Here is a 19867-nt window from a genome sequence, read left to right as displayed (position 1 = left end):
AATTTGAGTAAAGTTCTTGGGTCACATTTGATTTTAACTCCCTCTGTATCTTATCAATTAATAATAATGGGAAGTCTTTTTAATCTTGGGTTGCAAATACTGTAATGTCAGGTATCTTAATTAAGGCCTGGCTTTGTTTAATATCTGCTGCCAATTTCCAGATATCCTTTCTTTTTTCTTTAGTATTTCTAAGCATTGAGCATGGTAACTTAAGTTGTATTACGGACATTATGAGATCAGGGATTCTTTCTTTTCTCTTCATTTTAAAATTATGGAAAGGATCATTTTAACTAACCAGGTTCACCCTTTTTAAATATCCAAAATATTAATTCCTAAAATACTTTAGAGGAGTTTACTTAACAGATTGCGGGAATCTAATGCCACTTGACTTCATTATCATTCCCAAAATCCAAACACAACTTAAACTTTATGAGAAGTTCTGAAACATATGTTGGCTTTGTATCAGTTCTTCATTTTTTAAAGAATAGGACATTTACTCTTGAATTTGCAAGAAACAGTTCATCGTCATTCTTTGTAGTACAGATTGAAGCTTAATACCTTAACAGTATATTAACTTTTAGTAGGGAGAGATATTCTGAGACAATTTGCAACTGGTTTCATTTTTTATTTGTGGTTTTTGAGTTATTTCGCTTTTTATTCAGCCGTTCTCAGGTTTGTCATTTCTGCAATCTGGTTAGGGGTTACAATATTTTGTTTTATGTTTTCCTATCACTGTACATCTGTAGTAGATTGTGACCTTGTGGCTACCCAAAATATAGTTAGTGCAGTCACATGGAGCATGGCATGAGCTTTGCTTTAGTTCAGGTTCTTCCTTGTGATTATTCAGCCTTGTAATTGGGTCTCAGGAGACCATGATAATAGAGGAAGCAATTACATATTATTCTGCACCTTTGAGACCAAGTGTTGTTCAGGTACTTTAGTTTATGCAAATTTACAGACATGAAGGTGAAGAGTATTTGTCTATGTTTCACTTATGTGACTGAGAACCTTTGGATGCAGCATTTTACATCTCTTTTCATCATGACCAAAAAAGAAGGAATCGATATTATGGTAATATAAATATGTATAATTTTTTATAACAAAGGTTGTGTGATTTTCTGGTATTAACATCAAGCATGTGGTTAATGTAGTCTCACTACTCAGTTGAAAGTAAAATTAGAAGAAGAGAAAGTGAGAAACTATTACAGTTGCTGTGGGACAGAACAGAAAGGTGGGGCATCAGCATTTTTATGTATATATATATATATATAGTATATGTATATGCCGTGACCATTGTTTTTATACAAAGATATTGGAGATTCTACTGGAGATGCTTAAGAGGAAAGCTTAGTACAAAAGGAAGAAGCAAACAGATTATAGTGCTTCTTATGTCGGATGGATACTAGATTGGAATAATAATAGCTGTCTTGACTTTACTCTTTTCCCATGTGTTTTGTTTGACTGCATTATATCCCCCCGAACCTGTTTGAAACATTCTTATTTTATATTTCCATTCTTTCAAGTTAAGTCCTCTGATTCTATTGGTTCATAGCCATTATATGCTACTCAAAGGCTCACTGACATGGTGAAGCTAAGGTTCAGAAAAGTCACGACAGACCACCAAGTCTGCTTACAAAATAATACAATATTACTATAGAACTTAAATTAGCATTAGGCTACTTTTGTTGACCTTTTCATTACATGGCCTATATTGTGTATTTATGTATTTTTTTTGTACATCCAGTTCCAACTATAAATTTGAAATTTTAGTAGTGGGATTTGTGGGTTTTATAGGGGAAATCTACCAGCTACAAATAAAGCTGTACTAGAGGATTCAGATACCATGGCTAACTAGTTTTATAACAGAACCTCTCCTCACAAGATCGGGTACAGAACTTGTTATGGAGATGGCAGAAACATACCCAGGAGAATTATTCAACAATACAACAATAGCAATATGTTAAGCATTTCAGGAATAAAATAGTATATGAGATACAGTTAGAAGTTACTAATGAATATCATTATTGTGCAATAGAGTTTTGACTAGGATTTTGTGATATCTACCCTGTGATTAAAAATCTGAGAAAAAAGCAACAAAGGACAGGTGTTGATAGTATGATGAACAGAACTGTTGGAGTTTCAGTTTAAAAAACAGAGCTATTTGAAATACACATAATTGCTTTGGAACATGCACACAGCACACTATAGCACACCATAGCACACATTATCACAGTATTTATTTAAATAGAAAAAAATTCCACCTATTTAAATGGTGGCGTATGGTGAGCTGAATGTCTAGATAGAGCTTACTTAATCTGTATATGGAAGTGAGTGGAATTTAGAGCAGTTGGATAGATGGATGGATGTACTGGATACAGAGGACAATTGTAAGGATTTAAAAGCATAATGGTTAGGCTGAGGACAAAAAGAACGTTGCCTTCGCTGCTCTCAGCCTGCTTTTTTTGCAGTTTTTGAAAAGCAGACCTGCTCCCTTATTCACCTCAATAAAACTGCACTGACAAGTAAAGCTTCCACCTCCGCTAGCTGCACAAAGCAGAGCCAAGCAGGGATTGGCCCAAAAATGTGAAAGCATGCTTGTAGCCATGTAGAGGCAGAAGCTGTACTTGTCAGTTCAGTTTTACTGAGGTGCATAAAGGAGCAGCTTGGCTTCTCACAGTCTGCAAATGCAAAAACACAGCCTGAAAGCAGTAGAGCCAACTCTGTGTGCCCCAGCCTTAAAGCTGGTACTGAATGTAGCACAGTTGAGGTAAAGTTAGCTGTGTATTAGCTGGGCAGAGTTGCAGCTGGGAGTGTTGATACTGAATTAAAATGCTTAGGAATCAAGTGGGGCATAGAACTGGCTATGCATCTGAGGTCTTGTTAGAGATGTAAAAATATTTTTGCTAATGCAGTTAGTGCAGGGATCCCCAACCTTTAGAACCCGTGAGCAACCTTCAGACATTAAAGGAGTTGGGGAGCAACACTAGCATAAAAAATGTTCATGGGATGCCAAATAAGGGCTTTGATTGGCCATTTAGTAGCCCGTATGTGGATGTCAGCCTACAGGAGGCTCTGTTTGGCAGTGCACCTGGTTTTTATGCAGCCACAACTTGCCTCCAAGCCTGTGCAATAAGCACCTGCTTTGATGTAACTGGGAGCAACATCCAAGGGGTTGGAGAGCAATATGTTGCTCACAAGCTACTGGTTGGGGATCACTGAGTTAGTGGATCACAGATACACTGTTAAAATATATAATATGGGAATGGTTGTAGGATTTTTGGTATGAGCAAACTGTTTATACAATGATCAGGCATAAAGATGAGTGAGGTACAGTATCAGTGTCATCAGAGTATGCATGGCTCCTATAATCATATATACAAGATTGTACAGTAAGTGTATTCCTTAAAGATAATGCAGAGATCAGGTACAACGTTTACATCTTGTGGTTAGATCAGCCAGCATGTTCTGCTGGTAAATTATGCATAAATCAATCTGACAATGAAGGCCTTAGTTATGGTGTTTCAAGCTTATGTAAGACATGAGAATAAAGCACAAAAAGTAATGATGCTGGGAGGCACAGTTAACATTAATGGAATAATTCAATATTTGCTGGATAGTGGCCATGCTGTGCTAAGTCTGCTCAAGGGTAGAGTAGTGTTTGTAGAGGTTTAGGTACAAAGATTAGTAACTGTGTCAGGGGCAAATTTAGAAAATAGTAAAGCTAGGAGAGTAGGGCTATGGGTGAGCTATCAGGGACAGTGTGGATGAGATTCAGGAAAACATTTATGGTTGATTTCTGGTATATACAAAAGTGCATATCTTACTGTGGTGAGCTATAATTTGATACAATGCCACTATATACTCACTTAATTTAAGGGGCATTATCAAAGTAAGAGTTTGCACTCTATTGAACTGTGTCAAGGTCTGTTTTATCATTTGATAAATAGACCCCTAAAATCAAGTGATTTTCAATGAGATGGGTATAGAGTTATAGATTGTCAGGAATGGGGATCAGTGCACCCCTGGTATTGAGATCTGTTAGGTAGTCATGCAGCTTGTTATAGGGTTGGCAACAACTGTCCTTAGTATGGTACACCTTTAGAAGATGTATGGCTGCAACGAAATACATGCAGGGGAAACTTTCATATTTCATGTATGTCCATGATTAAAGTTAGTTGTTGGCAACTCTATTCGGGGGTATCAGATAACCAGTTATGGCTGTGGTCCCTCAATAGAAAGGCTAAAAGCAAGACAGCTTGTTTGGTAGCCTGTATTTAGTCTCGTCATCGAGGGTGTTGTTGGTCTCATAAAAACCCATATACTGGAATGAATCTAACAATATGGGGTATATAGAGTGAAGTTAGAGATCGCCACAGTCATCTATTGTGGAATTCTATGGAGAGTGGCGGAATTTCACTCTTGAGGACTGTTTGTTCACTATCTGGACATTCTGCATAACCTTAAAGAACACTGTCACATGCAGAAAACCCTGATATCAGGGGAAACTTTGTAAATAATTTAAAGATAGCGAGACTTTGACAGTAGCAAATCAATATAGAGCACCTTGGGTTCTTAAACTTAGCAATATCCTTGCTACACAACATACCCAGCAGTGCCAAACAAGCTAGTAATGACCTGTATGAGTTTTTAACCCTAGTATTTTCCTAGCTCACAAAAGGGTATCATGAAATTATGATAAACAAGAATGCACATATTCCACTGTAAGATTGTATAATTGGCATTAACTAAAAGAGTACACATTCGTTAACAACTGGTGCAATATGGCATTATTTTTTACCATTTTGTGCCAGATACTTAAAGCAAAATAGTTGCACTGTTAAGTAAATAGTGCACAAGTTGCCATAACTTGTGACAGTAAATAAGAGAAGCAGCACATAAATGGAATATGATTAATGTGCCTATAGGCAAGAAAAGAATATCTACTTATGGCATGGCCAAGGCAAGTGTAAGTACAGGGCTACCATGTGACAAAGTGCACTGCACCCTTGCTCCTTTTGCTTACTGCAATAAAATAGGTGCAACAAGTGCACCAGTGTATGGGGTTAGTATGGAGGAGCACATGTAAGCATAAGGACATTGAACTGCTCCATCAGATGTATGTACAGTATATATTAATTTATTTACAAACCACTGTAAGGAAATGCAACACTGTACAGTCATATAATACATAAAAATACACACAGGGAGGACAATTACAGTCTAAGTGAGACAATGGGAAGCTCTATTCCCTTAATATAATAGCCAAAAAAAGGTTCTCTGTGTTGATAAATGATACCTACTCATATCACCAACATAACCAGAACAAACAGTGCTTCTAAAACTTCTCAAGCATAATGTGTTACCATGTTTTCAGCATCTGATATACCATGACATAGACTGCATAAGTTCCCTTGTAGCATTTATTTATTATTACAAAATACACCAGAAACAAAGACTACGGCCCTTGTAAAACCAAGAGCCATTGCTCAAAATGTTACTGTGCCTCCAACTATTCAGCAAGTCTGTAACAGCATAAGATATACCAAATGCTTCTCATATTAGAATCTGCTGCGCTCTGTTCTGTAATAGCAATGGCGATTCCCCAGATGCCAATGTCCCTTCAAAATCACCATCTTCATTATAATTCTAAGCATGTCTTTATATAATCTTATAAACCTGAGATGCCACAATATTTGCAGGATCTGCTGTCTCTGTTGTTATCCTTTTGACACAAGTCACCAATTTGTACAGAAATACAACTTTCTTGTATCACATGCAGGTGATGTTGTAAACAATAATATAATTATACAATTGCTGTTTTTCTTTCAGCCTCACTTCAATAGGCAGTTAACCATAGGGGTGCTGACCCTCTGACTTTAAAATGGACTTTGGAATAGAGCAAAAACTCTGTATTTGCCTGTATTAGCATCCTCTGTATGTACTAAAATGCACTCAGTTTCCCCAGGATAAGTAACCCATAGCAACCAATAAGATGTTTGTCCCTAGTAATTTTTTTTTACTAATTGGTTGAAGGTGAATAGACTTACATCAAAATGTGTAATAGTTACTATGTAACCCCTTTTTCCAGCTTTCAAATGGGGGTCACTGACCCAGCAGCCCATAAACTATTGCTTAATAAGGCTACAAAATCATTATTACTGTTGTTTTTTATTACTTATCTTTTTATTCAGTCCCTTTCCTATTTATATTTCAGCCTCTTATTCAAATCACTGCCTGGTCACTAGGATATGATATGTTGACTCTAGTAACTAGAAAGCTTCTGAAATTCCAAATCGGAAAGCTGCTAAACAAACAGCTAAATAATTTAACTTAGACAACCTCTTTAAGACCATATCGGAATAGGTCCAGAGGCATCAGCCTAACTGAACAGGAAGGATGCAGTAGAAATACATTAGAACACACATCATAAAGAACTAAGGTCTAAAACATCAGGGTTTCCCTACTTGTTTACATGTCTGCTTTACTTTTTCTAGCCTTTATTGCAGGTGGTATATATATATATATATATATATATATATATATATATATATATATATATATATATATATATATACTTTTTTTGTATTTCTCTTGCTTGAAGCAGTTACATGCAGCAATGGGGGGCAGGTAAAAATGGGTCATTTCATACAAGGGTCATTTACAAAGACCTTGGGCAGAAGTGCAAGAGCACAAAATCACACCAATAAGTGATCATCAAGAGATATTTTAAGTGCAGGGTTTGGTTGTGTTCTTTACTGTGCACTGTATGAAAAATCATGAAAGCAGTACTGCTGGACACAGGCAGTGATGTATTTGTGGTGTGAACATAGGTCTCTGCACTCTGAACAACAGAGCAAAGTGCAAATAAAACATGGTGGGTTGAGAAAATGTTTTTGCAATTTGCACCCTGCATTGCATGTAGTTTATGATTCATACTGTCTATAGTATTGCCATGTCTATGAAAGTAATCCATAACTAAAGAAAACTGGCCTCATCATGTTTTAGAGAGTTGCAGTTTGTTTAATAGATTCTGAGCTCGTTTTACTTTACATTATATAAAAATATATTCTTGTTTCTCTGTTTCTAGTTACAGCATCGGCACCCTCAGTCTTTCCTCTTATTCCCTGCTGCGACAATGTTGATTTCAATGACTCAGTGACAATGGGCTGCTTAGTGACTGGCTACATGGCAGATCCATTAGACATTCAATGGAATGATGGTAGCATTACAACTGGTATCAAGACAATGAGACCTGTGCTCAGCGATGTTGATGGACTTTACACCCTCAGCAGCCAGCTTACTATCTTAGCCTCAGAATGGAAGAACAGCACATACAAATGCAAAGTAGTACACAATTATACCAACACAAAGCAGGAGAAGTCTTTAAAAGGTAACCTAAATAGTTATATGATTGATTAAAAAGGCATTTTTACATTGTTGTGAATAGGACTGTTGAGGTCATTTGCTTTATCTCCTGACCATTACAAATAAAATCCCTGCAGTGCCAACACCTTTGTGCACCCCTGTACTGGATATAAACATTTATCAATTGATATCTGTGTCAATTTATCAGAATGTGTTCAGCAACTTTGAGCAGTTAAAAAGTCATTCTGATCTATGGGAACTTGTGCTCATCGATGCTTAAAAGCATCACTACACACTATTATCTATCTGAATCCTAGGTGTGTATGGCACATGTTCAAAGCATAATGTTTGCATATACCTTCTGTTTTGGAGAATTATATTAGCCCTTCACACCCTAACCAGTATTTTTATTTAACTTGCTGCTAAAGTAGAACTTATACAGTGATACTGAATTATGTTCTGATAAAGTAGCCAAAAAATAAGCTATTGATAATGTATTTCCTCTAGTGTTCTGTATGATGGATTTTAAATCTTGAATTCTTGTTATTTCTTGTTCCCCATTTGATCATAGTGTTACCCTGTATGGCGCCTCATGTCCAGCTATTTCTGCAGTCACCATGCATGAGCGATGCGATTTCCAGAGCACAGCATGAAAACATTAATGCTACACTGGATCTTCTGTGTATAATTAATAACTTCTACCACGGACAAATCAAAGTTAAGTGGCTGGTAAATGGAAAGCAAGATGTAAGTGCAGAAGCATCAGTGCCAACCCCTTCAAAGACAGAGGATGGTACCTACAGTTCCAGCAGCCAACTGCGTATTCTCAAAGGGATGTGGAACAAGGGCACCCAGTACTCCTGTATTGTCACGCATACTTCCTCTAACACAACTACCATAGCAAATATCAGCCAGTGCACCGGTAAATGTTTTATTTGTAAAAGGTTAAGCATCTAAAATATTGTTTTAACATTTGATTTTTTTCTTTGCTTTGCTAAAACTAAAGAATACCTCCTCCCTTCTATTACAGTATCCCTATAGTATGTCCTACATATCTTCACTCAAAATAAAAATAAAATAAGATAACATGAAAAAAGATCACCAGTGTTCATCTACAACATAGCTTACCACACTTTAATCTTAATGCTAAATGCAAAAAAAACGATGCTAAAACTGTGTACAATGAGCTGGAGCAATTTAGAAGCAAAATGTGAAAGTCCTGTTTGCGTTTAGCTCTGGGTACCAAATCAGATGTAGCGTGAATGCTTTTATGGTGTTTTGCAGCAACAAATGATGCCGTTATTTTTCGGGATGTTTGTGAATTGACACATTATTAGCTCCCCAAAAACATTATGATTACGTCACTGCTTGCTATAAAAATATCAGAAAATAAATAGATTGTGCCAACGTGACGTTTGCAACATTTGTGTAGAATAAATATTTTAGTATCATGAGATGCCATATATAATCCTCACAATAAAGACAGTATTGAGTGTGTGTTTTTGGTACCCAAGACAACAGCTGACTTGGTGGAGCTAAAATATTGGTTTTTGAATCAAATCATTTTTTTAAAATGTCAGGAGCTGAGACATCTCAAATAATTTTGCTATGGAACTTGTTAATTCTATTAATTCAGCTAGTCATAGAAGCTATATTAACCAGGGAAAGGGTCTTTATTTGAGAACCTACATTATTTTCTTATGACCGTAACATTATTGTCTTCCCTTATCAGAACAGTGCCATGACAACCTACAAGTGTATCCTCTCACACCTACATTTCATGACCTCTACTTCAGTCGGAATGCGAAGGTTACCTGCTTGGTGAGCAGCATGAAAACCATAGAAAACTTTGACATCTCTTGGGAAAGAGAAAAAGCAGGAAATCTAGAGTTTGTCACTGAGGATCCTGTACTCCATGACAATGGGACCTATAGTGTTGCCAGTATCCTGAGTGTTTGTGCTGAGGACTGGGAAAGTGGGGACAAGTTCTCATGCACTGTAAGAAGCCAAGATTTGCCATCACCGGTTAAGAAAACAATCTTTAAGCAGAATGGTAAGTCCAGACTCTTTTTTATTATTATTATTTTACTATTATGTACTCTCAGTATATATTTATATACCAACTCATCATTTAAAGTGACCAAGGGATCATTTTTTAAGTAAGCAAATTATTATTGACAGAAAGAAATGTTGGCAGGAGGTTTAACAAATGTTTATATTTTTTGTACTAATTATCGGTATAATTCAATAATATCGAAACCTATAACTTACATAGATTTCCCAATAAGTCTAAACCAGGGGTTCCCAATCTTTTATACCTGTGAGCCACATTCCAATATTCAAAGGGGCAAATTCACTAAGCGGCGAAAATTTGCCAGTGATGGCTTTGCGCACATCGCAATACTTCGCCAGTCGTAAATTCGCCTGGACAAAGCTAATTCAAGAAGATCCAAAAGTTGCGCACAGGGTACCCAACGCTGGCGAAATTACGCCAGCGAAATTACGCTCAGCAGGTCGAAGTTACGCTAGCGTTGGCTAATTAGCATACGGCGTGCAGTTAAAGTACAATGGATGTATATGTTGCAGCAAATACATTACACTACACAAGGCCGGGAACCTTAATAAAATTATATAAAGTTGTTATAATGCCCTACACATGTGCCCACAGTATAGTTTAGGTGCTATATGTTAGCAAATGTAGCTGGGGATGGAGGGTACCCCAAAAAATTTCGATCTTTTTCAGTCTATCCCCCTTTAAATAGGAAAAAACGCCAGCGTTTTTTGGGACTTAGAAAAATGTTCAACTATTTTTTGAGGAAGTCCTATCTACTCTATTGCACTTTGCCTGGTCTGAGGTGGCGAAGGCAAGTCTGGCGATAGAGGTAACGGTCAGTAAAATCAAAAACTTAGTGAATTTGCATAGTAACGATCTTTTGCCAGAGTGAAAATTCACCTGGCGTTAGAGAAATTACGTCAGCTATTGGCGAAGTGCTGAAATGACGAAAAGCGTTAGCCACTTCGCCCTTTAGTAAATTTCCCCCAAAGAGTTGGGGAAGCAACACAAGCATGAAAAAAGTTTATGTGGTTGCCAAACAAGTGCTCTGATTGGCTATTTGGTTGCCCCTATGTAGACTGGCAGCCTACATAAGGCTCTTTTTTTGCAGTACACATGGTTTTTATGCAACCAAAATTTCCCTCCAAGCCTGGAATTCAAAAAAAAAAATGGGAGCAGCATTCAAGGGGTTGGTGAGCAATATATTAATATAATATAATATACTGGTTGGGGATCACTGGTCTAAACAAATGATAAGATGTCTGCTACCAATAGGAAATTAATTTATATGGAATTTGTAATTTTGCATCTTAAATATTGAAAATAATTATATAACTTCCAAACTATTTTTTATTGTGTATATCAGAAGGAACTCCAAAAGCTCCAGATGTCTATTTACTTCCACCATCCGCTCAAGAACTAATCCAGCAAGAGATGGTTACACTTACCTGTTTTGTCACTGGCTTTAACCCCAAGGAGATCTTCATACAATGGATGCAAGGAGGTGTTAGCATTAGCGAAGACAAATTCATTAATACTGTTCCTATGAAGAGTGATGGCGAGCAAACATACTTTATATATAGCAAGCTGGCCATCCCAGCAGCCAAATGGAATCAAGGAGATGTATTCACCTGTGTTGTTGGACATGAAGCTCTACCCCTGTACATCACACAGCAAAGCATTGATAAATCAAGCGGTAAATCAAGTCTTGTCAATGTTAACCTTGTCATGTCTTAAACAGATACTTGTTATTAATCTCTCCAGATTTCTGATTGTTTTAAGGAAAGTTGTCCCATGTTGTGTTTGTTGTCTTGTTTCATGTAACCCACGTTAAGCAACAATAAAATGTTTTGTCCAAAGACACATGCTTTTGTTCCACTGAGCTATATGTGTTCTGATACAAGGATACAATAACAGTACAACAAAGTCAATTGCACAAATACATCTTGAAATCAATATCTAGGTAAAAATGGGAAAATGTTCATAAAGTCCAGTTTCATCTAGAGGGAAACACTACACACGTGTTTCATATCTCTAGTCTCAACAGAACATGTGAGTCAGTCAATAGCACAGTTGTATCTCATATTTCATCTATTTTGCTCTGTGGATATTCAGAAATCATGGAATGTAGGAGACCCTCTAGACAAATGCTTGTGATGTTCCATACTCTTTTACATGAGACCACCATGACTTGAGTCCATATAAAATGAATGACTATGTCTGGAGGTTATGAAGTGATAATTAATATAATTGATAAAGGTGTTCTGTACAAAGCACAGAAACTCACCAGCAAAGGCATGATATAACAGTCATATGAAATGATCATTAATCAAAGCTTAGTACAGGTATGGAATCCGTTATCCGGAAACCCGTTTTCCAGAAAGTTCCGAATTACGGAAAGGCCTTCTCCCATAGACTCCATAGTAATAAAAGAATTAAAATTAAAATGAATTTCTTTTTCTCTATAGTAATAAAACAATATCTTGTACTTGATCCCAACTAAGTTATAATTAATCCTTATTGGAAGCAAAACCAGCCTATTGGGTTTATTTAATGTTTACATGATTTTCTAGTAGTCTTAAGGTGTGAAGATCCAAATTACAGAAAGACCCATTAACCCGGAAAGCCCCAGGTCCCGAGCATTCTGGATAATAGGTCCCATACCTATAATACTTAAATACCATGGCATCAAGAAAAAGACCTGATCCTCCTGCCATGCAATGACAAATACAGGCATAGGATCCCTTATCTGGAAACCCGATATCCAGAAAGCTCCGAATTATGGAATGTCTGTCTCCCATAGGCTCCATTTTATCCAAATAATCCAAAAAAAAAAAATTTTCTCTGTAATAATAAAACAGTAGCTTGTACTTGATACCAACTAAGATATAATTTATCCTTATTGGAAGCAAAACCAGTCTATTGGGTTTATTTAATGTTTAAATGAATTTCTAGTAGACTTAAGGCATGAAGACCCAAATTAGGGAAAGATTTGTTATCTGGAAAACCCCAGGTTCCAAGCATTCTGGATAACAGGTCCCATGACTGTATGTTATTTTCAAGTGACAGAACAGTGCAGAAATATAAAGTATGTGTTTTTTTTTTTTTACAATGAAGACTAGAATTAAGATTTTTAGATTAATTTAACTTTTACTATATTAGTATGGCCAATTTTAAGAAACTCTTCTATTGGTCCTCATTATTTATTTTCTATAGGTTTTTAATAATTTTCCTTCTTCTGACTCTTTCCAGCAGGGTCACTGCCCCCATCTAAAAAAATGCTCTGAAAAGCTTGTTGTTAGTGATCATTTTTGTTACTTTATATTAAGGTTCTCTCCTATTCATATCCTAGTCTTTTATTCCTATGAATGCATAGTTGCTAGTGTAATTTGGGCCTTAGCAACCAGATTGCAGAAACTGCAAAGTGGTGAACTGTTGAATAAAAAGCTAAAAAACTGAAAAACCACAAACAAAAAAAAACCCAACTGCAAATTGTCTTAAAATATCACTGGCTATATCATCACTAAAAATTAAATTCACTATACACATTCCAATTATGCAGGTTCATAAATGTGTATTAATTTCATTACAATGTCTAAGATCAGGGCTCCCAGGCTGGGTATGGGACTTGGGTGGCGATTTGTATCTTCCACAGATTGTCTTAATGACATCTTGTTATATTATATTCCTGCTCACAACTTTATATGGAACACTTGTGGGTAAAATTACATTTTTACCCAGTGGTGTGCAAGTTGAACATCAGCCAACTAGGGCATCAATTTACCTACAGCATGTTTCCTGGAGGCACAAAAACAAGGGATGGGTGTATGATTTATTTTAACAATTCCACATAACTCACTATTGGGGGAAGGTAATAAAAGTGGCAAAGAGTAAATCAATTAGCACAAATAAGAATAAAAAGTCTAATTTCGCAATGTAATACTCTTCCTTAAACTGTTATTACATTGCGAATTTTAATTGCGCATTGCCCACTTTGAAGAAGTGCTTTAAGGTATCGTAATCTTTTGGAGCAAACATAAAACTTTTTCAGTAAGAAGTTTTATTACATTCACTGCGCACTGGCGCTAACTATAAAATTCGCAAACCTTCTTCCACTGTCGGAAGTGGTCACTAAACAGTTTCCGGGTTCGTAAAAAACTATATTAAATTCGCACAAAGTCAAATTTGTTTGCACAGAGGCATAACTTTTTGCATTGCGAATATTTTCTCAGTTACCGACTTTTATTACATTCCCCCATATGACTTGCTATGAGAGACTATTGAGTGCAGTTTTCTAATGAGACACATGGGCAATGAATAAGGAATCCACTTTGGGCCTTATTAATCAAAATCTGACTTTTTCTGACTATTTAAATTTAAAAAGTCCGACCAAACTAGAATCCACGATTAGACCTTATTATTAAGGTATTATTAACACAATTTCACCGAATTGGGGACAGCGTTTTTTCCTGAATTACTCAATTTTTTTTCGGGCTCATTCCCGAAAAGACAGAAATTTTTGCCTGAAAAAAATGCGAAATAGTCAGATATTTGGCCTAATTCCAGCGCAGACCACAGAAACTTCCAAATAGAATAGGGACCTCCCCCATTGGCTTATATACAAATCAGTAGATCTGAGATGATGGATTTTTGGATTCAGACTTTTTCCATTCTCTTGGTTTAATAAATCTCAAAAAATGTTAGGGGTTTTTTTCACGAAACATTTGGAAAGATAGAGTTTTTGTCATTCGGACTTTAATAAATAACCCCCTTTGTGTGAAATCAACTAATAGTAGGTACAAAACTACAAATGAGAAGGTTTAGAGGAATAAATCTCTGTTGAAATATTTCCAGATATCCAAACAGTTAGATGCAGGTAGACACAATCCAGAGAAAGATAAGGCTGTGGCAAAGAGGCAAACTGAAGTTTGGCCTTTCAATAATTAAATAAATATATATATATATATATATATATATATATATATATATATATATATATATATATATATATATATATATATATATATAGAGCCTCACGGGCAGCACTAGCCCATGTACTGCCTGATTTTCCTTCTATTTTTAAACATGCAGAGCATAATTGGTGGTAGACACACCAGCAAATGAGACCTTTTACAGATCTCTATGGCCAGACAGATATATATACAAAAACTTCCTTAGGAGAGGATAGGAAAAACTGGTCTACATAACAATGATGAGGTTGAGCTTTTTTTAAATTAACATAAATTTTCTATTTTTAGTGGTTTTTAAGATATTAAAAATGCTACTAATAACGGGCTTTCATCTCTATTGTCTCCTTCGGCACAGGAGAGGATTATCTGACTTGGCAGGTTTTACATAGTTGGGTTGCTGACACACTAACTTTCCTATTGACTTGACTTCTCCTACTCATCAGTTCATGGTCAAGCAGTCTGATCTCAACTTAGAACCTGCAGTAACCCAAGATGCCAATATGGCTCCCAGTGTGTATGTGATGATGCTGATCAGCACATACACACGGCAAAGTGATGCCAACACTATTGAGCAGCTCTGTAGTTGTGGACATGCTATGGGGACACAGATACATTTATACTAGTGTCAGTGATGCAATTGGGGAGGGGGCTAGGATCTAAAACTAAAAACTTGAAAGAGAGGCTTTTAATATATTTATTCAATATTGTCTGATTCATTAAGCAAAAACTAACAAAATAATGCAAATGTTGCCAATCAGCCACTTTTACATATAACATTGTATAAAATACACTTGTTTAGTGTCACTTGTTTATATTGCTATTCTAGGGTTAGACAGAAAACAGGGCTTGTACCCTAACAATAGAACGCTTATGAATATGCTAGTGAGTCCCCTATTGAAATAGGGGTGAATGGGGAATGGAGTCCTGAGAACCAAGGTCAGAGTTATACTATATGCCCTGACAGTCATGTAATATGGTCAAAATCAGCAAACTGTCCAACAAAATTGTATATAAAGCTTGACGGTGTTAGTTTATACTGTATATTATCTGTAATGGCTTAGTACGTAGTGAGGTAGACTAGTAATTAAGGATGCATGAGCCAATGCAGCTAAACCATTCCTGAGACCAATGCAAGTAGCAACAGGAACAGCCACATACGTTTGTTCTTGTTCTGTGCAAAGACGCACCATAAAACTATCTGATATAGATAATCTCCTGTGCTAAGGTAAAAGGGGGAAGAATAATTAAACTTGTTTAGTGGCTCTGAGAAAGATCCAGTGGTCTTGTGGTTAATTGAAAACCCAGAAAGCATGGGGCAGAGAGCAAATTGCAAAAATGGAACATACTTCCATGAAGTCCCTAGAAGAATTTTTCTACTCAATTTAGTTGTTCTACTCAATTTTTTTCTGATTGTTTATCCCCAATTTTAATTTAATTTAACTGCAAATTTGTTGCTGATTGTAACCACTGCTTTCTCTGTTACAGAATTTTTGCGGAACACTGACTGCATAGAAGAGATGGAGAACAACTGGTTTACAGCTTCGGTCTTCATGGTTCTATTCATTCTAAGCCTCTCTTATAATGTGACTGTCACCGTGTTCAAGGTAATTGCAAAAAGTGTTTCATTGTTATAGCCCTAGAGAACAAGTGCCCCTTGTATCAATGTGAACATGTGTATCTCTAGTTAAACTGTATTAAATTGGGTATCATGGTTTCTCCTTAGGTTAAGGGATGACCGACTTTGCAATAAGAAAAAGAATAAGTCCTGAAAGAGAACTGTCACCAACATCAGCATACACAAGAATACTGTCTGTAGCATAATGGTGTGCACTTCTTGAAACACCAATAACATTAGGAAAGAACTGGATAAAATTGTTGTGCTCTGTCTTCTTTCATTCATTCATCAGGCTTATTATTAGAAAGCATCTCAATGAACTCTGATATAATTATCACCCTTTTTGAAAAGATCACACACTATAGGTTTAAGATAGCATATTTTATTTTTATATTGTATTCTTAGAGAAGGCAATGTGAACTGGCCTTCACATAAGTTTTATATCAGGGAAATATGTTTCATGAATGTATTCATTTACGGATATTCCAATGCAATAACCTTATAATGTGTAATAAAGATGATAATAAAGACAAATGTTCCTTTCTTCACTTGTTGTCAGACTGGTTAGTGTTCATGGGGATATTGTAGTCGGGCGTTAAAAATTAAAGGTTATAAAATGTTTAGAAGGGAGAGAGAACAGGTTGTGTGTATGACAAAACGGTGACAAGAATTAAGAAATAATAATGATGGACCTGATGAAATGATGACAAGGTTGAATTCATATGGGTAGATCTTTCAACAGAACAGAAGACAATCTCTGCTTGAATTGCATTGTGTACAGTGGCATAACTAGATGTTAGTGCGCCCCACAGCAAATTCAATTTAGGGCCCCGTAATATTGATATGTTGGCCTATTCTGTCAAGATATATTAAAATCTCTCATTAAATAAGGCCTCACTGGGCCCCCTACATTCCTGCCCCTCCCCTGCAACCACTGGGTCTGCTTCCTCTCTAGTTATGCCCCTGAGTTTGTAGAACCTAATGTAAATTAGATCACAAGACTCAGCTTAATTAGGGATGGGAATTTAATCTTGGGGACTTTATTTCCATAGTTAATCAAGTGCATATTGCCAAATAAATATTGCCGAAAAGCCATCTCCCATAGACTCCATTTTATCCAAATAATCCTAATTTTTAAAATTGATTTCCTTTTTCTCTGTAATAATAAAACAGTACTTTGTACTTGAGCCAAACTAAGATATAATTAATCCTTATTGGATGCTGAGCAGGCCTATTGGGTATATTTAATGTTTACATGATTTTCTAGCAGATTTAAGGTATGAAGATCCAAATTACGGAAAGATCCATTACTTCTAAGTCCCATACTAGAAAAGAAGATTGACTGTGGGCATCTCCAACAATACAGAAGCGTAAGTAATGACACCTGGCTAGAAAAGACAATAATAAAGTCTTATTTATTCTACAGGTATGGGACCTGTTATCCATAATGCTTGGGATCTGGGTTTTCTGGATAAGGGATCTTTCTGTAATTTGGATCAACATTCCATAAATCCACAAAAAAATAAGTTTAGCATTAAATAAGCTCAATTTTTTATTGCTACAGATTTATTAAAAATTTAAATTATTTGGTAAAAATTAAGTCTATGGGATAAGGCCTTCCCATAAATCGGTGCTTTCTGGACAACAGGTTTCTGGATAATGTATCCTAACTCTTCTAGTTCCCCCTCTAATGCCCTTGTTACAGGGACTGAGGGTTCCAGTTTTGGATCCAAGGCACCTCTATGGGGCAAATTTACTAAGCTGTGAAAATTCGCCAGTGACGGCTTCGAAGGCAGCGCAGCACTATTGCACTTGGCCTGGTCTGAGGTGGAGAAGGCAAGTCTGGCGCAAGAGGTAACGTTCAGTAAAATCCGCATGGAATCATGTGAACACAAGAAAGAGACAATCACCACCATGTATATTATTAACCGTGTAAGTATAGATGAAAATAGAGCACTATGAAGAAAACACAAAATATAAAACATTATGCGCAATTTCACTTTAAAAACATATCGCTGTAGTGTATAGTTCACTAGCTAAATACATTAAAAGATAAATTACAAGACTGCAGAAACATGTCACTGTTCATATATAAAATCTTGGTAAAACTGTTTTTAAATAGTCAAATGGTTTCGTATACAATGTATCACTATTCACAGGGGAAGGAAAGATAACCAGAGTTCTTGATCTAAAACACTAATTGTTGCAAATTATTGTGAAAGATGTTACAAAAACTGTTACAATAAACTTGCCATCTCATCTCTGCTGCAGAAAGAAGGTTAAAGGACAATTTTCATTAAAACCTAATGGGGCTAAGGTATTTAATTTTTTTATCCAAAATACCTTGCGTTGGAGGAGAATATCTGAATGATCACCGCCCCTCCTAAGTTGTGGGATATGGTCAATCACAATGTATTTAAAAGTCGGGAGCCTGTAGCCCTGTTCCAAAAAATGTTTCGCTACAGGTTTAGTTGTTTTATCATCCCTAAATGCAGTACTTATTGCAGACCGGTGTGCGTCCATACTAAGACTAAGAGTCAGATCTGTTTTCCCAACATAGAAAAGATCACACGGGCAAGTGTAGTACTACAAGTAATGTGATGCCATATCCTAAACCGTTTCCCGGTTTGTGGATGTAAAAAAGATTGACCTGGGGACATAAAATGGCAAGTACAAGTGGGACATCTAAAGCATCCTGGTTTGTCACTTGTCAAACAGGTTTGTTTTTTAGTACAGTCATTTTTGACCAATAGGTCCCGCAAATTGGTACCCCTTTTGTAACAAACCAATGGTGGATTTGGAATAATCTTAGCCAGCTCCTTATCCGCCTGAATGATATTCCATTGTTTTCTAACAAATCTACTCATATTCATTAGTGCCGTGATTGTACTTAGTACTAAACACCATATTGGATTGGTTGCCTTTTACTGTAGTCAACCCTTGGGAACGTTCCCTTGCTATGACCAAGGCATCATTTAGCATTGGGATGACAGCTGGAAAAATGTAAAAGAACATTTTTATCAGTGGATTTACGGTATAATGAGAAATTAAAGTAAGTGCAACATCCAAGAAGTTAATAGTATGGGGATGTATATCATAAGTAAAACGCACTGGGCTATCGATCATATTTAATTCAGTAACCATTTCAATAAATTGTGCATCAGTGCCACCCCATACAATTAACAAATCCTCGATGTAACGGCAAAAAAAGAGGAGTTTATCCCCAAATTTTGGCTAAATAAATTGTTGCTCATATTAATGCATGAACAGGTTGGCATAGGCTGGTGCCATAGCCGCACCCATTGCAGTGCCTGATAACTGTAAAAAATAATCATTTTCAAACCAAAAATAATTCAGTGAAAGAGTAAATTCAAGGAGTTGCAAAACAAATGGAATTGGGGGACCACTGCAATGACTAAATTCCTCAAGAGATTTATTTGCTGCTTTCATCCCTAGATCATGGAGAATAATGGTATACAAGCTAACCATGTCCGTGCTCGCCAGCATTCACGGACCCTCTGAAGGCAATGACAAACTCTTAAGACACTCAAGTAAATGTGGTGTGTGTCTTTAAGATAAGTAGGTGTGCTATGTACCACCGGTTGTAAAATAGTGTCAATATAAATAACAATAGGTTGAAGAATTGAATCACGTCAAGTGAGGCTTTTATGAACTTTAGGCAAAGTATATAGCACTGGACATTTAGGATGCAGATGTTTCAGAAAATCTTTCAATTGAGCATTAATTATACCATCATTAAAGGCGTCCATAATTAAGGCTATGCACTTTATTTTTAAAACTTGAAAGTGGATCACCAGGTAGACAGACATAAACATTTGGCTCAGCAAGCAACTTCACAATGTC

General features: G+C 36.3%; 1 protein-coding gene and 1 gene segment (V, D, J or C); both read left to right on the top strand.

Annotated features, from left to right (window-relative positions):
- Window positions 1-11281, top strand: part of LOC101027262 (uncharacterized) — an 834796-nt gene extending 823515 nt beyond the window's left edge. The window contains 4 exon segments of the mRNA NM_001280604.1: window positions 7088-7390; window positions 7937-8287; window positions 9098-9418; window positions 10785-11281. Coding sequence (NP_001267533.1) covers window positions 7088-7390; window positions 7937-8287; window positions 9098-9418; window positions 10785-11155 — 1346 coding nt within the window. The 3' untranslated portion in view covers window positions 11156-11281.
- Window positions 1-19867, top strand: part of LOC108714883 — a 106948-nt gene that overhangs the window by 65612 nt on the left and 21469 nt on the right.

The sequence above is a fragment of the Xenopus laevis genome, chromosome 1L (genome assembly GCF_017654675.1).
Source record: "Xenopus laevis strain J_2021 chromosome 1L, Xenopus_laevis_v10.1, whole genome shotgun sequence".
Classification (NCBI taxonomy): Eukaryota; Metazoa; Chordata; class Amphibia; order Anura; family Pipidae; genus Xenopus; species Xenopus laevis.
This window is presented reverse-complemented; position numbering and strand designations above follow the sequence as displayed.